The sequence below is a fragment of the Mustela erminea genome, chromosome 4 (assembly GCF_009829155.1).
Source record: "Mustela erminea isolate mMusErm1 chromosome 4, mMusErm1.Pri, whole genome shotgun sequence".
In the NCBI taxonomy this organism is placed as follows: Eukaryota; Metazoa; Chordata; class Mammalia; order Carnivora; family Mustelidae; genus Mustela; species Mustela erminea.
Window position 1 is genome coordinate 132,514,282 of NC_045617.1, and position 20,556 is coordinate 132,534,837.

At 38.1% G+C, this 20,556-nt stretch overlaps 1 protein-coding gene and 1 pseudogene across 4 annotated transcripts in view; one reads left to right on the plus strand and one right to left on the minus strand.

Annotated features, from left to right (window-relative positions):
• Window positions 1–10,366: 10,366 nt before the first annotated feature.
• Window positions 10,367–10,498, plus strand: LOC116589643 (annotated as a pseudogene).
• Window positions 10,499–14,350: 3,852 nt separating this feature from the next.
• Window positions 14,351–20,556, minus strand: part of SLC35B3 (solute carrier family 35 member B3) — a 28,335-nt gene continuing 22,129 nt past the window's right edge. For all 4 annotated transcript variants that reach the window (XM_032341066.1, XM_032341068.1, XM_032341069.1 and 1 more), the window contains 2 exons: window positions 19,328–19,397; window positions 14,351–18,307 (listed from right to left, as the gene is read on the minus strand). In XM_032341066.1, the coding sequence (XP_032196957.1) occupies window positions 18,157–18,307; window positions 19,328–19,397 (221 nt within the window). In that variant the 3' untranslated portion in view covers window positions 14,351–18,156. The remainder of the gene's footprint in view (window positions 18,308–19,327; window positions 19,398–20,556) is intronic.

Here is a 20,556-nt window from a genome sequence, read left to right on the forward strand (position 1 = left end):
GATACATTTAAGCACCTATTAGGACGGCTGAAATAGAAAACATCGTAATAGTATCGGTTAGGATGCAGAGGGGCTGTAACTGTCACACACTGTTGATAGGAACACCACTTGGAAAATAGTTTGGAAGTTTCTTAGAGTTAAAAATACACTTAGCAGATAGCATAAAGATCCTACTCTTAGGTATTTATGTACTCAAGGGAAAGGAAACTTCTGTTTATAAAGGCCCATACAATAAATGTTTGCAGTGGCTTTAGTCACATCGCCAGAGTTGGAAATAACCCAAATGACCATCAAAACTGAAATGACGAACTGCGGCAAAATCATACAATGGAGTATTACTGGAATGCAAGGGGACAGTTTACACTGGCCCCACTAGGGATGAATTTCAGATGCATTCGTGTAAGGGAAAGAAGCCAGACTCAAAAGGTTGTCCATATACTTTGTTTCTGTTTTAAATGCCATTCTGGAAATGACGAAACTATAGAGACAGAAAACATGTCATTGGCTGCCAAGAACTGGGGTGGGCAGGAGAAGAGAGGCTGGCTACAAGGGCATGGGGGAGTTCTGGGGAGTAGGAGTGTTCTTTGGCTCTTCTAGACTCCATATCACAGTACTGTGGGTATTTGCCAAAATCCACAAAACTGTGTATAAGAGAGGGCAAATTTTACTGTAAGTAAATGATGTCTCTTCAGTAAATCTGTTCAAAAAGAAAAACAAAATAAAGACAAGCAGAATTCCAGCTTAGTGTATCAAGGGATAGGCATTTTGTTTCCATCATTTTTAGGAGCCAAATTATCTTTCTTTTTCCTCAAAATGGCTGTGGTAATAAATGGGCTGCCGGTCGTATCCTGCTGTGGTAATTCAGAGAGAGGACATGGGGTTGTGTAGTAACCTATTTGTTGCTGTGAGGGGCTTTTGACTCTACCATTACTTATGGCGCAGGCTTAGAATATAATGAGGCGGTCCCCGTCTAGCTGTGGTGAGATGTGTGTTAAACACTGGGATAGAAGGGGAGATGAACACCTTAATCCACTATGTATCATGTAAGCTTCTGGATGAAAAAAAAAAATGCTGACAGACCTACAGTTGTTTTTGTACAAGTTTCATTTTAAAAAATTTCAGATTGAATTAAAATGTTAAGTTGCACCCCAATTATTGCCCTGAAAATGGAGTATGGTTCAGTAGTGCTCAGTAGTTCTCAGCCCCTGTACAGCATTTATGCCAGAATCTTTATGGGGAGAGAGGGAGCTGCTGTGATCTCAGGGACACTGACATGCCTTTAAGCAGGAATTTTGCTGAAAGAAAATATTAGCTACTCTCCAGAACTCCACCAGATTTTTTAGTATTTGAAAGTACGCAGTGAGTACTAAAGAGTGGAGGAAAATGAACTGATTGTAAGAAAATAATACTCAAAACGCTAAATTTCCAGAATTTGCTGTCTCCCTTATTGGACTTCAGATAGGTTAAAGGATTTGCCCAAGCTGACCAGTGGCAGGAATCATAGTTAAACCCTGACTCCAAGGCTAGTGCACATTGATTGTGCTTTGCTTTTTCTCTTAGGAATTCACAAATGTAGAAGCCACGATGGTGTGGCTTGGCTCATGCCAAGAGAGGCTAGCAGTACTTCTTTTCTTGGTCTCTATGGCTATTAAGTTGGATATGATTTTTTAATGAATTCATACTTGGCACTCCATTATGATTAGATTTATTTCACTGAGATGCATTTTGAACATTTTAGAGTTAGAATATGTATGGCACACAATTTTCTTTTATGACTTTTAAAAATATTCTAGGCAATGAGGGAGCATCTTGAAGGGAACTACTTGGTATCATTCTATACCAGAGAATAACATTTCTTTTCTCTTGCCTTCCATGGCACCAGCCTCCTGGTTCCTCTCTTCCCTTTCAGGTCTTTGCAAATGTCTTGGTGTAGTCATCTCCCTCTGCTTATCTATTAGATGTGGGTGTTTCTCGGAGTTCTCTCCTTGGGTCTCTTTCCTTCTCACTGTGTATGACATCTCGTAGGCAGTGTCATGTGTTCTGTTCCCAGTACCATCTGTAAACTGATGACTTCATCTTTGGCACAGACTGTTCTGACTTGCAGAGCCATAAATCCCATTTCTTTCTTGTTGGACAGTGCCACCCAGATGACCCAAGGCAAACGAAATCTCACCATGCCCCATGAGCAATTCAGTGCCTTCCCAACACTGTGCTGTGCACCTCCCCTGTTCCTGCTATGTTCTCCATGTCATAGGGAGTCATCTCAAGTGCTTTCCCCACCTTCTCCCATCCAAGCCACCTCTCAGTCTAACTGCGCTGCCTCCTTTATACCTCTCAGTCTTCCCCTCTTCCATATCCCTTTACCATAGACCTCATCAAGTCTAATCTGTGTTATTCTGGTACATCTCCTCATGACTCCTGTCCCCCTCCAATTCTGTCCCCAGTCATTCCTAAAGCACACTGTTGAATCTTGTTGCTTCCAGCTGCAAGCCACACAATGACTTCCCACTCCCAAAGGGCAAAACCCAACCCCAAACTTTCCCCATCTCCTTCTACAGTTTAACCCGAATTGAAATCAGTTTTAGCTGCAGTGAACTACCTGCAGCTCTTGGAGCTCCCTTCGCTGTTAGTGATCTTCAATTATTTGTGCACGCTGCTTCTCTGCCAAACCTCTCAGTACTGGGTTGATGAGTCTTTGCCTTTACTGTCCTTGTCATTACGGATTTGTTCCACAAATGTTGTATATACATATTTTAAGATTTAAAATTTTTTCTATTTCCACATTCTCCCCCCCTCAATTTTTCATAAGCAAGCAAATCTCTTTTAATTAGAATGTCTAATCTTTACTAAAATACCTTAATGAAAAAAAAAACCTTAATGATAGGTAATGGCTTTCTCTTTATTTTTATTTTTCTGATACAGTTCAGGTGAATATAGGCATTGTAAAACTTCAAAAAAGTGTTATTTTTTATTCCTATTCCCAAGTCTTTTAATTTTAAGAGTAACTCACACTATCTCGAAGCAAAAAATTTGAGGGCTGTGGATTTACTCCCAGATCTCCAGTAAGAGATTAGGGCAGTCATTGTCTTCAATGGTTAGCTTCTTCACTCCCTATTTTATTTTGTTCAAAAAATAATTAATAGGTTTTTTATTTTTTAGTATAGTTTTAGGTTCACAGAGTAATTGAGCAGGTAGTATTCAGTGTCCCATATATGCACCCGACTCCTCCTCCCATGCCCTCACCCTCACCCCCACTAACCTACACATGGTTTCCCTATTATTAACAAGTTTCCATAGTGTTACATTTGTTACAATTAATGTATCAGTATCTAACTGACACACCACTATTAACTATAGTTCATAGTTTACATTAAGGCTCACTCTTTGTGACACCTAGTCCTATGGGCTTTGACAAATTTGCAATGGCATGTATTCAGTGTGGAGTTTCACACCAAATAGCTTCATTTGTGCTTTATTCATCTTTCCCTTCCTTCTCCTTTTTCTCAACCAGATCTCAACCTGATCTTTTTAGTGCCACCATAATTGTCCTCCAATACCATATTTTGAGCCAAAGATTGAGTCACCTTTTTAAGCAGATCTGTGTGGGTTTTTTTTTAAAGATTTATTTATTTATTTGTTTGACAGACAGAGATCACAAGTAGGCAGAGAGGCAGGCAGAGAGAGAGAGGAAGAAGCAGGCTCCCCGCTGAGCAGAGAGCCCCATGTGGGGCTCGATCCCAGGACCCTGAGATCATGACCTGAGCCGAAGGCAGAGGCTTAACCCACTGAACCACTCAGGCACCCCAAGGAGATCTGTTTTCATAAAATGAAAAAAGAATGTCTTCATAAAATTTAAATTATTTTGTAAAAATAGTAAGTATTCACAGGTTTAATTTTTTTAGTTAGCGGTAGAGGTTTTTCAAGGACCAACCAGATTGCTTTTTTATTCCCATGAACTTTCAGTGAATACACTGTTGATCAACGAAAGCTATAGGAAAAGAAAGACCCCTGGGGAGAAATGAGGGTCCAGATAGATCCAGAAATATTCATGATGGATGCTGATTTCTCCCATCTGTTACCAAACTACAACTGGCTGTGGTACCTTCAGCTTGGTAAGAGTTTATCAATTTCTCACGTATGGCAATGATAACCTAATATACAATCTAGGGATTGCCATGGTCACTATTATTATTTTCTTTATTTTTTCATCAGAAAAATCTCAGGCGTGACAGTTCATTGCAAACGTCAGCACTGCTCCATTTCAAATAGACAAAACCTGTCTCTGAATGCTACCACTCCCATTTCAACTTGGTAGCACTGATACCAAAGAATGGAGTGCCTACTTACCACTCTTTGTTTTGGAGTAAATGATCTCAAAACCAGTTTAATAGGACACCTGAAAGTTTGGTGCATGAATATGAGGTTACCACAAGCAATTCATAGTCTAGAAGCCATGCTTGACCACATTTGCTTGACCACTTTTTTTTTTTTTTTTTTTTTTTTAGAGAGAGTGTGTGTGTGTGTCCGGGGGAGAGAGAGAGTTTCAAGCAGAATCCTCACTGATCATGGGGCCTGATGCTGGGACTTGATCCCAGTAGGACCCTGAGATCATGACCTGAGCTGAAAGCAAGAGTCAGATACTTAAACAGTGGAGTCAGCTAGGTGATCCTGCTTGATCAAATTTTCTTTTAAAGATTTTATTTTATTTGACAGAGAGAGTGCACAAAAGCAGGGGGAGCAGCAGGCAGAAGGAGACTGAGAAGCAGAGCAGGGAGCCCGATGTGGGGTTTAGTTCCAAGACTCTGGGATCATGACCTGAGCAGAAGGCAGATGCTTAACCGACTGAGCCACCCAGGCAGCCCTACCACATTTTAATCATTTGATGGAAAATAACTCTAAGGGGACATAGAATGATCTGAAGTCTGCATGGAATACCATCAAAGTTGAAAGAAAAATTCTTTTTTAACTGTGAGAGCAAGATATTTTGGGGAAGCCTCACTTTTAAGGAAAGCAAAAAGGGGAAACTGTGTTAGAAGCAGAGGGATGGCATGATCAATAGTAGAGGACGTGCTCAGACTAACAGCTTAACAGAAATTAACCCTTTTATAGTGCTTTATAGTTTTCTAAGTGCCTTTTCTCACATCTATTTTGATACGTTATCCTTGCCAGATGTGTTATTAACCTGGCAGTGTTTTAAGATATTGAAAATCTGCTTCTGAGAGCAACAGATTAGAGTGATCAGAAATGATCTCGTAGTGAAAATATAATGGCTTTCTCCTTCCTCTTTGCTTTAGTGAAATGCTTGAAAGCCTACTCTCGGAGCTGCAAGTATGATTTGCTATTCCAAAAACGATTTTAGTCTCAGCGGAGATGGGAGTTTGCACGTGAATTTTCTATAAGTGGGGTTGACTCACATTAGGGGAGAAATAAAGTATATGATTCATAAGAAGAAATTGCTGCCTTTGAAATCACTTCCTACCATAATACTGGCCACTTCATTACAGGGGTAATTAGAAAGAAAAAAACCCAGAAATGGCCATTTGAGGGGGAAATTAGTGCTTAATTTCCAAGACTGTTTTATTCTAATGAATGCAACACTGGCAGGATTTTATACTTAATTTGCAAACTGAAGAATGATAAGACTGGTGTTTTAGATCTGTCTTCTAAATGGAAAACACTTAATGCAGTATGTGATGAAAAAGTATCTTAATGACTGACTACTTCCCTTCAAGTCAAATATACTGTCTTTGAAGGAGGGTTTAAAAAATAAATACGTATTTAAAGGTAGGTGTGTGTGTGTAAGTTACACCCATTTCATCAGCTGCTGTCATTAAGCAAGAAACAACTTTTCATGTGCACCTTGAGCCTGCTAAAGATACTCTGATAAAGAGAAGGCACCACTAAAAGAAAATCTTATGTTTTATTAAAAATGTCTGATTTAGTCTAAAATTAAGGAATGAATTTTTCACTGAAAGAGGAGTATGAGACTTAAGGCAAAGGAATAAGCATGGGTTGGTCTAAGATGCCCCACTTTTTAGTGAGCTGTTGAGTCATCTTCTAAAGAGTATATTTTCTGCTTTCCCCCCATTTCCTCTTTTAGAAAACGGTTTCATTGTGGAATGTTAAGACTCACATACAGAAAACAACATCGAATAAAACTATACAGCTCAGTGCTTTAGGGCACACCATGAAAACATCACATAGGGCAACAGAACATTGCAAACACCATACCCACCCCCTCCTGCCACCCTCCTCCCTTCCTTATCCCCCCAATACAAGTTTTTTAATCACTTCTTGACTTTCCTAGATAATTTTACCACCAAAACATTTAAACATTATAGTTTTGTTTTGCCTTTTTGGGGGACATCTGTATAAATGGAATCATATATTTTATGTTCTTTCATACTAAGTTTTTTCATGAAACATTATTCGTTTGAAATTTATTTTCATACCATTTATATGTATATACTATTCCCCCCCCCCAACCCTTTCCATTCTATTGTAGGAGGCTGCTGTATCTGGGTGGCTTTCAGTTTCTGCTTTTAGGAATGATGTTTCTCTGAATATTCTGTCTTTTGATAGACAGGTGCACACGTTTCTGTTATGTGTGCATATGAGTGGAATTTCTGGGTCACGGATATCTGTATATTCAAATTTGGTAGATAATGCCTAGTAGCTTTCTGACCTGGCTCTATTAATTTACATTTCTACCAACAGTATATGACAATTTCTCTTCCGCCACATGCTTGTCAATATGTAGTTGTTATGACTTCTTTCATTTGTAGATTTTCACTTAAGGTGAAATTTGTATTTCCCTGCTGACTACTGAGGTTGAGCACCTTTTCCTATATTGAACGGCCATTAGGCTATCCTCTTTAGTAAAATGCCTCAAGTCTCTTCCTAACTTTTGTGTTGGGCTATCCTTTTTTTTTTTTTTTTCCCCTCCAAGTTTTAATTTAAATTCCAGTTAGCTTAACAGGGCTGTCCTTTTTCTTTGTGATTATAGAAACTCTATTCAGGAACGCCTGGGTGGCTCAATTGGTTAAGCATCTGACTCCTGAATTTGGCTCACGTCATGATCTCAGGGTTATGAGATAGAGCTCCACATGGGGATCCCTGCTCAGTAGAGAGTCTGCTTCTCCATCTCTCCTTCTGCCTCTTCCCTCCCCACCACCCCATGCTCTCTCACAAATAAATACATCTTTTAAAAAAGGAAACTATTCATATTCTAGATACAAGTTATTTTTGATTATTTATATGTGTGGCAAATTCATTCTCCCACTCCAAGGATTGTACCTTTCCTCTCTTGGTGGTATCTTTGATAGGAACTTTCTATTTTTATTCTTTTATTTTGAATTAATTTCAGATTTACTAGAAGAGTTAGAGTAGAGTACAGGCAAATCCCACATGTGCTTCTTCGAGTATTAACATATTTGTCAAACAAAACACTTAGCAAACTCACTATTTGGGACTGGTTTGACATTATTGACTAAACTACAAAGTTCACTCAGATTTCATGAGCTTTTTCACTATTGTCCTTTTTCTGTTCAGGTATCCAAGGCAGCATACCATGATACCTGTCCTGTCTCCTTGCCTTTCCCCCGTCTGTGGCAATTCCTTTCTTTCATTGCTCCTCGTGAAGTTTGCACTTCTAAAGAGGACTGGTCAGTTATTTTGTAAACTCCAAAAATTATCCTAGAATTCTTCCTCTGTTTTCCAATCGCATATTAATCACCTCCTAAATACCTCTGATATTGGTTCCATTCTCTCCAACACCAATTTCTGAGTGCTTATTTAGTCCTCATAATTTTCTACTTGCACTTGCTTAAATACCACTTCTTAGAAAGTATTTCTGAACATTTCATATGTATTTAAATCACAGAAATTATTGTCACATTATAGAAATTTTTATACCATAACTTTAGGCCTGCGTCTCTCTTGTGGGATAACTGAGTGAAGGAGCTATGCCATTTATATATATCCTATAAATATTCTAGGAGTCTTTCAAATTGCCCAATATACATTTGTTGAATGGATGAAGCAATGTGACATTTGGGTCAACAGATTTCATTAAAAAATTTATGATTTTCTCATTGCTTATTATAATTGCAATTGTAATAATTGTAGTAAATATGAATATCTTCTCATACTTTTCAGTGGAAGGGACTGAATACTTCTCATACTTTTCAGTGGAAGGGACATGTGGGTTCATGGATTGTTATTTATTAACCTTTCTGAAAAGTCATTAGTCCAGATGGCACTATTAATATGAGTCAATGTCACTTTAAAATAGAACATGAACCATTTATGACCATCTCTGCTCTCCAGGAAAAGTCTATGTTCATGTGGTTCTCTCTCTCTCTCTTTTTTTTCTTTTTAAGATTTTATTTATTTATTTGGCAGAGACACACACAGGGAGAGAGGGAGAGAGGGAACACAATACGGGGAGTGGCGGAGGGAGAAGCCGGCTTCCTGCCCAGCAGGGAACCCAAAGCAGGGCTCAATCCCAGGACCCTGGGACCATGACCTGAGCCAAAGGCAGGCACTTAACAACTGAGACACACAGGCGCCCCTGTTCATATGGTTCTAATGAAGCCTTCTGAGATTATAGTCACCTCATTTGAATATTCATGTCTATTTGGAAGATAAGTTAAATCATACTACTATTGAAGTTGTATGCTTAGAAAAGCTTAATGTTATTTGACTTTTTAATATCATAATTTCAAATTATATACTATTTATTAACAAAACTGTCATAAGAAAGAAATTTCAATTCTGTGGTGAATGGGCTTTGAATTATCTATTTTTCAATGTGGCAGGTGAAATACAGTAAAATCAAGCAACTGATGTTAAATCCCATCACATTCCTGAAAATAATTCAGAAATATTGATTGCAAATTCTAGATTCTTGATTCTTCTCTTTCTTATGGTGGTGACATTGTTTTAACATAGAGGAGTCACATAAAATCATCAAAGCACAACTTCTGATCTGGCTTTTGTGTGTCATATTTTTGAAATTCTCGTTGTAGATGACCTTTAATCCCTACCCCAGCTTTAGACTTAGTCCCTTCGGGATCTCCTGCTCGCGGAGACAAATAGACCTTGGAGTTCACAGCTTAGCAATTCATATTCCACTTCGTTTTCCTCTGATCCTGGCACCTACATTCTCTATTTTTTTTTTCCCTTGTGATTCAGCTTCTGCCATGTGTTCTACCCCAGTGATGTCTTCTCAACCTTGACCATACTTTCTTTGGCTCCATGCTCAATATTTCTACTAAGATTCACATTCTGACTAGTCCTTTGAGTCCACTTGTCTGTAAAACTTCTCCCTGTGTTTGAGTCCCATTACCTGCTGGTAGTCTACTCAACGTGCCTATTGTAACGTTAGGCATCTCACTGATGAGGAGGATTTACTTAAGCAGGGGCAACAGGAAGAAAATCCCCTTTTTCACCACTGTCCAGGAATCCCTCTAAAGCCTAGTTGAGCTGACCAGTCTCCTGAGATGGGTTAATAGGTAAACCAGCAGAATTGTCCATAGAGTCCCTTCCTTGGAAAAAAGTCTTGCTCAGTGTTACATGGGCCAGAGAAAGAAGGCAGCATTAAGCCCTTTGGAGGAGGACAAAGAAACAATGGAGAGGATACCAAGCTTCATCTGGTGGTGCGGTGGCTAGAAAGAGTAGAGTTTCAGGAATGGGTTATCAGACAGGCATCAGGATCCAGAGTAACACACACTTGGATTTGGGTCTATTCTGTCTCTTATTACATGTGAACTTTAGGTACATTTATCTTGAGGAGGCCTATTTCCAAGTCTGTACAATGGAAATGATCTCTGCCTTTCCCGTCTCCCAGGATTTTGTACAAGTGATGATTTCTTCACTGTGCATAAGACAGCAGCACAACTGGAGAATCTTATTAGGTATATGAATCAGTATCATCTCAAATAATCAAGGCTTTAGGTGTAGGAACGTTTTCCAATTTCAAACAATTATGCATATGGATTAAAACAATCTTATCTAATATAAAATTTAAGATTATTATTGACTGATTTCTATATTTCCATTACTTAGTTTTCTTTCCAAAATATTTGAGATCTTTAAATTGTTAAGCATTACAAATCTTACTGCTCAAATTTAAATTTTTCTCAATTTAAATTGGTAAATGAGCTAGTATTTCTAAAATAAATTGAATCAAAATAGCAGCCAACCACCTATTATTTATATGAGTTGCAATGGCAAATTAGAGAACCACTGCAATGGCAAATCAGTGAATCAGTAAGACAAGTAAGAACTTTTTAAATTAGTTTTGGCTCCTATCAAGATGGTGAACTAGCATAGACTGCTGGCTTCTTCTAAAACAACCCTGGGGATCGCTTCTCGCCCTTTTGGCTAAGATCAAGTGTAGTATCTGTTCTTATCAGTTTAAAACAACCCTGGGAAAATCACAGGAGAGAGAGATAGGCAGATAGATAAACATATGGATTCTAGGAAAAAAACAAAAACAAAAGCAAAAAATGAGGTAGCCTGGGGTGACTAAGATTGTTGTAAGCCTTTCAGTATGAAGGAGAAGTGTGTGTGTGTGTGTGTGTGTGTGTGTGTGTGTAAGTGCAGCATGGTGTGGGAAGGAGGGGGGTGCATTGTGTGTGGGGGCACAGTGTGCAGGGGAGAGCTGTATGTTGGGGACTGGGGTGTAGTAGATAATGAGAAGGCTTGGCAGGGGGCAGCGGGGAGAACAGGACACTGCTCTTGCCTATACAAAGGTGTGTAATCACTGTAAAACAAACATCAGAAACAGAATGATTCAAACAGAGAACTCAGGAATTTAAAATATCCAGGATAAATGTAATAAGGGAAAATACTGCTAAATCAAGCAAAACCAAGAAATCATTAGAAAAATCCAAGTGGAAGTATTAGGTATGAAAATGTAATAGTTGGAATATAGAAAAACAACAACACTACACTGCAAAGGATAAATTGTAGGTTGGGTAGATGAAGAACAGGTAGAAAGATCAGACTGAGAGTGTCTCTGAGCCAAGCAAGAAAGAATACAGTAAAGAGAAGGAACCCGCGAAAGAACAGCTCAGGGATATGTGAGACAAAAGCAGAACCGACATCACTTATAAAAGCCCTAGAGGGAAGGAAAAAATAAACTATTAGATCTTAGAAACTTTGTAAATAGACAAGCCCTCAGAATTAAGGGGAAACAAACAACAGCCTCCCCCCCCCAAAAGAACTGCTCATGCCTGTGTTTTATGAGAATGGCAAACTGCTAAGAATGGAGTGAATAATTAAATATATGCCAGTGAGAGTAACTTTGAGGATTTATGAGATAGCAGGGACACTGAAAAATGAGTTTCTTTATTCAGCGTATGACTGTCAGCTGGTGTACAGCACCATTTGAACTAGTCCGACAAGCACGCACTAGCTCCGCGAACCAGCCCCTCGGCAGCGGCACCACACTCCCCCGGTGCAAGCCTCTTCTGAATCCCACAATTCTTAGTGGTTTAAAGATAGGCTTGAGGGACACCTGGATGGCTCAGTCACTTAAGTGCCTAACTCAGGTCATGGTCCCAGGGTCCTGGGATGGAGCCCCGCGTCAGGCTTCCTGTTCAGAAAGGAGTCTGCTTCTCCCTCTGCCTCTGCTCCTGCCCCCTCTCACGCTCTCTCTCTCTCAAATAAGTAAAATAAAAAAAAAAAAATGATAGGCTTGATTGGCTATGGATGTGTTTGTGGGCGGTTTACAGTAAACTACCCCCATCCCCACCCCATCCTATTAGAGCAAACCTTAAGAGCAGATATTGCTATCAACTTCTTTGATTTCATGAGTTGTTCAGATATGAAAACAGTCCTGATAATGTGGGAAACAAAGGCAAAAGAAACTTTAAATTTCATTATTACTTACAGCCCATTTACAAATCCTTGAAACAGGCAGAGTGACATTCCTCTAGGAACTCAGCTGCCTTGTTAATATTTTGCTAAGGGCAAAAGGCAGTCTTAGCCCAACACCCATGACCCTCTAAGTCTATTTTTTTTTTTTTAATTTTAAAGATTTTTATTTATTTATTTGACAGAGAGAGATCACAAGTAGGCAGAGAGGCAGGCAGAGAGAGAGAGGGGAGGAAGCAGGCTCCCTGCTGAGCAGAGAGCCCGACGCGGGACTCGATCCCAGGACCCTGAGATCATGACCTGAGCCGAAGGCAGAGGTCCTATTTTAATATATAAAAATTCCTTTGGAAACTTCCTTTATCTCTGTCCCCCAAGAAAATATGACAAAACAAGAGAGGAAGACAAACCATAAGAGACTCTTAATCTCAGGAAACAAACTGAGGGTTGCTGGAGGGGAGAGTGGGTGGGAGGTTTGGGGGGCAATGGGTGATGGACATTGGGGAGGGTGTGTGCTATGGCGAGTGCTGTGAATTGTGTAAGACTGAATCACAGACCCGTACCCCTGAAGCAAATAATACTAACATTATATGTTACCGAAAAAAAAAAAAAAACTTCCATAGTTTCAGTCAAATTACAAAAAGTGAATTTCTTTTTGTAAGAAAAGAAATTTTCTTACAGAAATTTCTTACAGAAATTCACTGTTCCTGTCTATTCATTTATCTCCCTCCACCTGTTGGTGGTCATTTTTATTCCTTTTGGTTTATCCTTTCATTTTGAGGAAATAAAAGCAGGTACATATCTCTATTCTCATGCCCCCTTTGCTTAAATAAAAAGGTAGCTTTGTGTACACAGTATTCAATACCTGGCCATCATCCCCAAGCATAGGACTCACCATTATACATCTGAAGGGTCTCATGACTAAGGTTTTATTGGACAGTAATAAATGATAGCTAGCCACCTCAAGGTCCTGGAGACCTTGCTTCCAAAATTCCTTAGAGACTTACACTATTCTTAACCCCCTCCCAACTTGAATGTAAATAATCAGCTACGCCTCATGACCCCAGTGCAGCAATTTCTACCCTCGGGTCCCGTCCCTGTGTTTTAATAAAACCACCTTTTTGCACCAAAGAAGTCTCAAGAATTCTTTCTTGGCCATTGGCTTCGACCCTAACATCTTTCCTACATCACTAAGATTGGCATATACTGCATACTAACATTATATCAATTAAAATGTGGTTAGAAACTAGAGAAAAGATTACCTGAATTTCTGAGTCATCCCTGAGTGTGGGTGTGTGTGGGTGTATGTATGTATGTATGTTATACATACACCCACACATACAAAAAAAAATCCTATGCAATTAAGATATATGCTTTTTTTCCAGAACATATAAAAAAATCAATCCCCAAATGTTCCTATTTTGTTGAGTCAGAAATAAAGCACAATATACACTTGAACTCATCTGCTTTTTATTATTCCTTTCATTGTGACTGGCATTAGGAGAAAAAAAAAAAAAGGGAGATGAGTCCTGCAAGGAAATCTATAATAATGACTCCAAGGTCTCATTTCTATCATTATCTATTGTGAATAATTATCCACATTTTACTTATTTCATCTATTTAAATCTTATCAATTGTGTTAAACTGATTAAAATGGACTAATTAATTATGTTTTAGAAATTTGGGGGTATCATAGGATTAAGATATTTAATAAAACACATTTTTGTGATTAAAGTCTCAGAAGAATCCCTTAAGTGTTAAGTCCTACTTCCCAAACCCCTTGTAATACACAGTTCATTCTGAAGCAGGAGTAAATCACTGAAGTGAACATTTTCTTCATAATGTCACTACAAAATAGCATAAAAAGTATTCTAACTACATGCCATGAAATTAAAACAACAGACCATGACTGGTAGGAAATTATGGGTTTATCTTAGTTTTGTGAAGATTTAAAAAAAAGTAACATTTATGGAGAAACTAATGAATATTAAATCTTTCATACACCTACAATGATTAAAGAACTCTTTTCACTTATGCTAGCAACTCTGCAACATGGTGAGATCTTTGGTCGGTTTGAACAAAGGGACTGAGAGATGTTAATTAGTGTCAGATCACACAGAATGGAAATTTGGAAAGCAAATGGAAGGGAATCAGGTAGAAGTGGTCCAGGGAGTTTAAGATGTCCCGACACCAAACAGGAAATTGATCTGGCACTCCCAAGACTCTGATACTCAAGTGTGGTCCACAGACCAGCAGCAGGAGCATACACAATCCTATCAAATTAAAATCTTTTTAAAGAAGATCCTTGGGTGACTCACATGCACATTTAAGTTTTGGAAACACTACCACTATGGGGAATTATTTTGCAACAACTTAAGGCTAGTAAGGTATCTATGACTGAAGAAAACAACATAGTTTCATGTATTTTTATGTAGCAATCACAGTAAATCTTCTTTAGAATGGGTGTTCCTTAAGAGTGTTTTTTTTTTTTTTTTTTTTTTTTTTGGCAACCTCAGCATCTAGTATAATGCGTGGCTCGTATGTGCCCAGTGAGAATGGGTGAGTAAATTATGTTAAAGCAAAAATAGAGCAGTCAAGTCAGTGACGCTACACTCTTTGTTAAAAACATTAAGACGGTTGGCTCAATGGGCAAGTATAAGAACTTTTAATAGGGACCCATGGAAAGCAGAGTTAATGAAAATAGGAAAAAAATTTTTTGCTCAAACACATAATGGGAAAAAAAAAACCTGTCATCTGCTTATTTAGGAAGTAAGCACACAAAGGTTTTGGGCATCATATGCATAACGTTATAATTTGATCATTTTAAAGGGCAAATGTGATACTGGAATGCAAAAATATTTTCATTATGCGAAGCCCTCTTATTGGCCTATTATCCTCGTCAAATTTTTCTAGAATTCCATGCTCTTTGATCAGGATGAATCGAGAATGTGAAGTGGATTTATGATAAAAATCACTTGAGAAAACTGAGAGACTGAGAGGATTGCCCAGAGGATGCTCACAGGATTTTAAAACATCTGTTCATCATAAAGCCAGCAGTGCAGTTCTGAAAACCCAGATTCGGTCTAGTTTTGTAGGCAGTTTCCGGGAGACTGCCTTCAATTCCAAAACCAGCTGCAAGCTCGGAGGATCCCAAGCCACTTTGTTACCAACAGGGTACAAATTGGGCAGTCCCTACTACGCCGTCAGGGTCAGGTTCTAGGGTGCCAGAATAATTTACAGAACTCAGGGAAGTGCTATACTTTGTTATGAAGTTTCTGAATCAGGACAAGACATAAGAAGAACCCCCGAGGGTGGGGTCTGGGCAGGTTACAAACATTAAGCTCCCAGGTCCTCAGGACACATCACCCTCCAGGCACATCAATGTAGATCTCCAACCTGAGAAGCTCTCCTGAGCTTTCCTATGTCATTTTTATAAAGCCTCACTACAGACCCTTGATGGCTGAATCACTGATGACACAAACCCTGTTCTTCTCTGGAGGTTGGACTGACATCACGAGGCTCAAAGCCCCAATTCCACAGATGGTCATTCCAGCATGGCCAGCCCTTACTTTGAAGCTATCTAGGTAGGGCCCCACCATGAATATCAAAGACATGCCTGTTACTTGGGAAACCCCCAAGATGAGAAGGTCCTTCCCAAGAACCAAGGAAAAAGGCCAGCTAAACTCTTTATTATACAAGTTGGCCTTACTGAGGATTCTGGCTAGGCCGGCTTACATCCATCCAGGTAAAATCTAATACGGTAATCCACGAGAGACCACCAGATTCTTCTGCTGTTACTTTGTTGCACTGGTTATACGAAAAAAGGGGACAGAAGATGGCAGAATTCAGAAGATATTGTCCAGTGTAGTTTTTGGCCTAATAATATTCTTTGATCACTAGTCGTGTATAACACAGATATTTACTGGGTGCCTACTCTGTGATAGACACCTAATATGAACACCGCTGAAGAAACAATTTATATGTACATATTGATTAAACAAAGACAAGTATCTGCATTTAACTAATGTTCCAATCAAATGATCCTTGTTTATTCATTAATGTCTCACAAACTCTTTACTAAAAATATTTCATCTTCTATTATGTTACTCTGGGCTACTTCTGTGCTCATAGTGGGGTATGGTAGACAGAAAATGCACTCTGGGGTGTGACGAACTGGGTTTGAAATCCAGTTAATCGTGAGCTAAGTACTTACTCTGGTCCTCAATCTCTGTATCTGCAAAACCGTGAACATAATCACATCATCTTAGAGAGGCTACAAAGTTGATTAAGAGCCTGACTCTCGGAGTAGGCTGCTTGACAGACAGCTCTGGTTCTTTCTAGCCATGTAAGGTTAGCAACTGTCACTTAATCCCACCGGCCACAGCTTCCTCATCTGTAAAATGAGGGCAATACCTGCCCTCATAGAGATGTTATGAGAATTAAATAATTTATTGAATATTTCACTTATAACAGTGCCTGGCACCTAATAAGCACTTAAATTTTAGTGATTATAGTGATTACTATTTTTAATTCCCTTATTAATTAATTATATTTATTATATTTCTGTTGTGATCACATAAAACTTATGAATGCTATTATAAAACGTGACACAAAGTATATATTCAAATGTTGATTTCCTTTACTATAGCAATTATTGGGTTTCACACTATTCATTAAGAAGAGTACTCCATGGACACAAATAAGTGAGATGAGGTTCACCTTCATTTGATGGGAGGTTAAAAAAAAAAAAAAGCAAATGGGAGTTTAAACGGTTAGGCTGGCAAACCAATTTTTGAGCAGTGTTAAACTGCTTGAAAGTGGGGGCTGGGAGGAAGAACTCTTAACAAAGGTGAAAAAAAAAGTGGGCATAAAAGGATGCTTTGAAAAGTTAACATCATATCAAGAGCCTGGAAAATCATTTTTAAAGCACAAATCCTTACCATTTTAAGAGTTTAAGAAGGCATAGTAAAATACCAACTAAGATTCCTTTCATTTCAAAATACGGAAACATAAATATAATCACCACTTGGGGAAAAATACCCTCACAGTACTTTAATATATGACAAATGAAAATCAGTCAGAATTCCTTATGCTAAATCCTTAAATTATTAGAGCCTCTGTTGTACCCATGTATGCACCTACTAGTAAAGTCACCATCGGAATACAATGGAATTTTAAGAATGAGATTAAATATTCCAAGAATATCATACTCACAAAATGTAAGTGATATCACTAAGAAGGCAGAAACTAAGCTGTTTTAAAACTAGAATCACTTATACTGAAAATGAAGATTGAGATGATTTTTTTAATACACTGGAAGCAATTCCAAACCTCACTGCTAAAACATTAAAGGCCAAAAGCTTTATGAGTTTTGACTCAAAACTGCAAACTACCTAGTACACAAATTTGCTAAAATCTACTTGTTTCTTACATTTACCCTATTTAATCTTCAAGCTGTCAAATTAAATTTCAGTTTTATGAGAAAAACTATGATAGTTTTATTATTTAATTATAATTTAAGACATGAATTATTTTTTTTAATTATAAAATCCAAATCATTAAATCTTTTAGCACTTCTTTGATGGATAGTAACAAGTTTTTCTTGTGATACATACTTACAGGATGCAGGGTGATGATTCCTTTTGTTAGATGGTCTATATTCCACAGAAAACTTACATCATGTTTTCTCTAAAGAATACTTTTAAATGATCAGAGAAAAGCCTAAGGTTTGAAGTTTACATAAAGCCTTACTACCAAAAAGCCTTTACTTCCCTCTTCATAACAAACTTCTAACAACATATTTATTTAAAAAAATCACAGAATAATTTTTATTTATAATGAAGTTATTCTTTCTAGACTTTAAATCATCTGTTCACTCTTATAACAGAGAATCATTTAAATAATACCACCAAAATGAACAAAGACCAAACAATCTAAATTGATATTACTATATCAATTTCTTTGAAATGTCATAATGATATCCAATTAGTTTTGCAACATGGTCCATTTCCAGTGACATTCTCAACAGAATGCTAAGAATTAGTCCTTCACACTGACATTTTATTCTCAGGTGTGGCAGATGCGGCTCTCTTGACTGCTTCAGAAGTCAAACAGTTAAACAAGTGCTCTGGGAAAGAGGCTGACTTCATAGCTGACCCATCCACAAACGGAGAGCATGCCTTCAGATCCTTTGGTTTTTATAACAATCCCTTTGGAAAATTAATTATTTGATGATTGTTCCCTTAGAACTCTATTTTAAGTAGGATGAATTCCTGCCTATACAGTTTGTGCCAACGTCCTTGACTTCCTCATTTCCACTGTTTTGTTTATCAGATCATATAGTGATGGCAGTCTTATTTTATCCATATTTTTGCTGTAAACATTGAGAAATATACCAAGGACAACTAACAAACCAGACCACACGTACCTAAGAAGAGAAAGAAGGAAAAAATATTAGTATCGAGGTAACAATTTATTGTTAACTACAGAACTGGTGATAAGTTCACAATAATTCTGCAATAAAATAAAATTTTGCTATCGGAGGCCTACAATGGCATTAAAATAAAAAATGGTATTTTTAGATCAGATTAGATAGAATTCCATCTCATTTATGTTAAGTATCTACAGAGAGACTTTACAAAATCCTAAATGTAGGTCATCTGAACTTTGAAGATAACAGCAAATTCAATTCCACGTCCTAATCAATAGTCTAAGAGTACACTTAAAGCACCGAGTACGTCCATCTGCGATGGCAGTCCAGAGGTTTATCCCAGTTGGGTAGCACATAGGAGATAAAAAGTTGCACATGCTGAGAAAGTAGGGGAACTGACATAGATTGCTGTAATGTATACTTAGCATATAGGGAAAGAGAAACTAATTTATAGAAAACAATAAAGACTGAAATTTATCTTGTGGTTATTTTTAAGCTTACACAATGATAATGTCTAGGTTTGACTCTTCTCTATTATTAAGCAGCATAAATTTAAATGATACGATTTCAAACACATACTAGACAATTGAGAAAATAGTCAATGTTTTATAGGAAGCCATAAACTAAATAAACTTACAGCATAATTCTCTACCTCAAATCCTTTGCGGGAGGGGATGACAAATAACAACTTTAAAAACTATGTGTATATATAAATGGTTTCAAATGTATGTGTGTATGTATCAGGGCAAGGTGGAATCCTTTAATCTCAAGACATCACTCACATTCATTTATATTGGAAATGGGGTCACAATCGCATTGGGACTCTGGTTAGGCAATTTAAATGTACAATATGATTTCTTCAAAATAATTAAATTTCTGAAATAGCAGAAGACACATCAATAAACTAGGGCTCTAGATGAAACACATTTTTTTTTTAAGAAATTAAGGCTGCCTAGGAGGAAATATGAAACCAGGTATCTACAAGTAGAGAAACTTGTTGAATTAAAAAGTACTTACTGAAATGTGAATGGTTTAGCAAAAAACATAAATGAAAGTACAATGGTCATGGCTTTTCTTCCTGTTGTCACTGTGGGAAGAAAAAAAGGCTGGTTTAGAATGTGCCTACCATCTTGGTAATATTTTGGAAATTACTTTCAACAAATATTTACAGACCCTACTTTGTACCAGATCTATGCGACATGCCAAGAAAACGATGGAAAGCAAAAACCAAACAGAAAGTCACTGTTGCTGTTGCTATGGTGTTAACAGTCTAAGAAGGGTATAGACATTAAATCATATGGTTAAATGTTAAGAACTGTAGTAAGTACTTGATAAAGGCCATGACACTAGGGAGGCAGGTCATCCCTTAAAAACACTCAGTCTGTTAGGAAAGATAGGCTTTCCCAAGGAATGTATGATTAGGTAGAGCAGGGGCTAATCTTTAAAAGTAGTAAGCTGAAGCACACACTAATATCTTAATCACGGTCATTTCTGGGTAACACCATGAATAATCTTTATGGTCCTCTTTACACATCTGTATTGACTTTTACCTTTTAAGTCTGACCTTGAAGTCTGCCGTCAGGTTTGAAACCCTCCTCCCGGTCCCACCCATGTAGGGATAGGACCTTGGCAGTATGTCTCCATCATGCCTTCTGCCCCACTCTGCATTATGAGTTGCTCTCCTCCTCTAGATGCTGAGCTTTACTTAGTTTCTCATCTTAGTCATCCTCTATCTCTGGATTCTACAGCTCCTGGCACTTACTATCCAAAGCATAAAGAAATGAACTCCAAATGAAGAATCGGTTTCGGAAATGTGTCAGAGCCTGATTCCCCAAATCTGTTTTTCCTTCTGTGTTAGTAAAATGGACTCCCTATTACAGGCATACCTTCCTCCTTCTCTGCAGTTAGGTGTTGACATGTGACAACATCTGGGCCAAAGAAAGAGCAAAAGTGCTATTTCTAGGAAGTGTGCTTTCTAGGAAAATTCCATAAAGAGAAAGGTGTGTCCATCTTCTCCCATCCTGATGCGTGCAAAGATGATGAAGATGGCAGAGAAGACAGAAGAAGCCTGGTTTCCTAATGAGTGTCATGCCACCACACCAGGCCAGGAGGAAGGATAACATGTGGGTTAAGAGCACAGGATGGAGCCAGACTGCCTCGCTTGGAATCCTGATTCTGCAACCTACTAGGTGGCTGACCACTGGGCAAGTCACTTCACCTCCCTGTGCCTCAGTCGATCCTTCGTA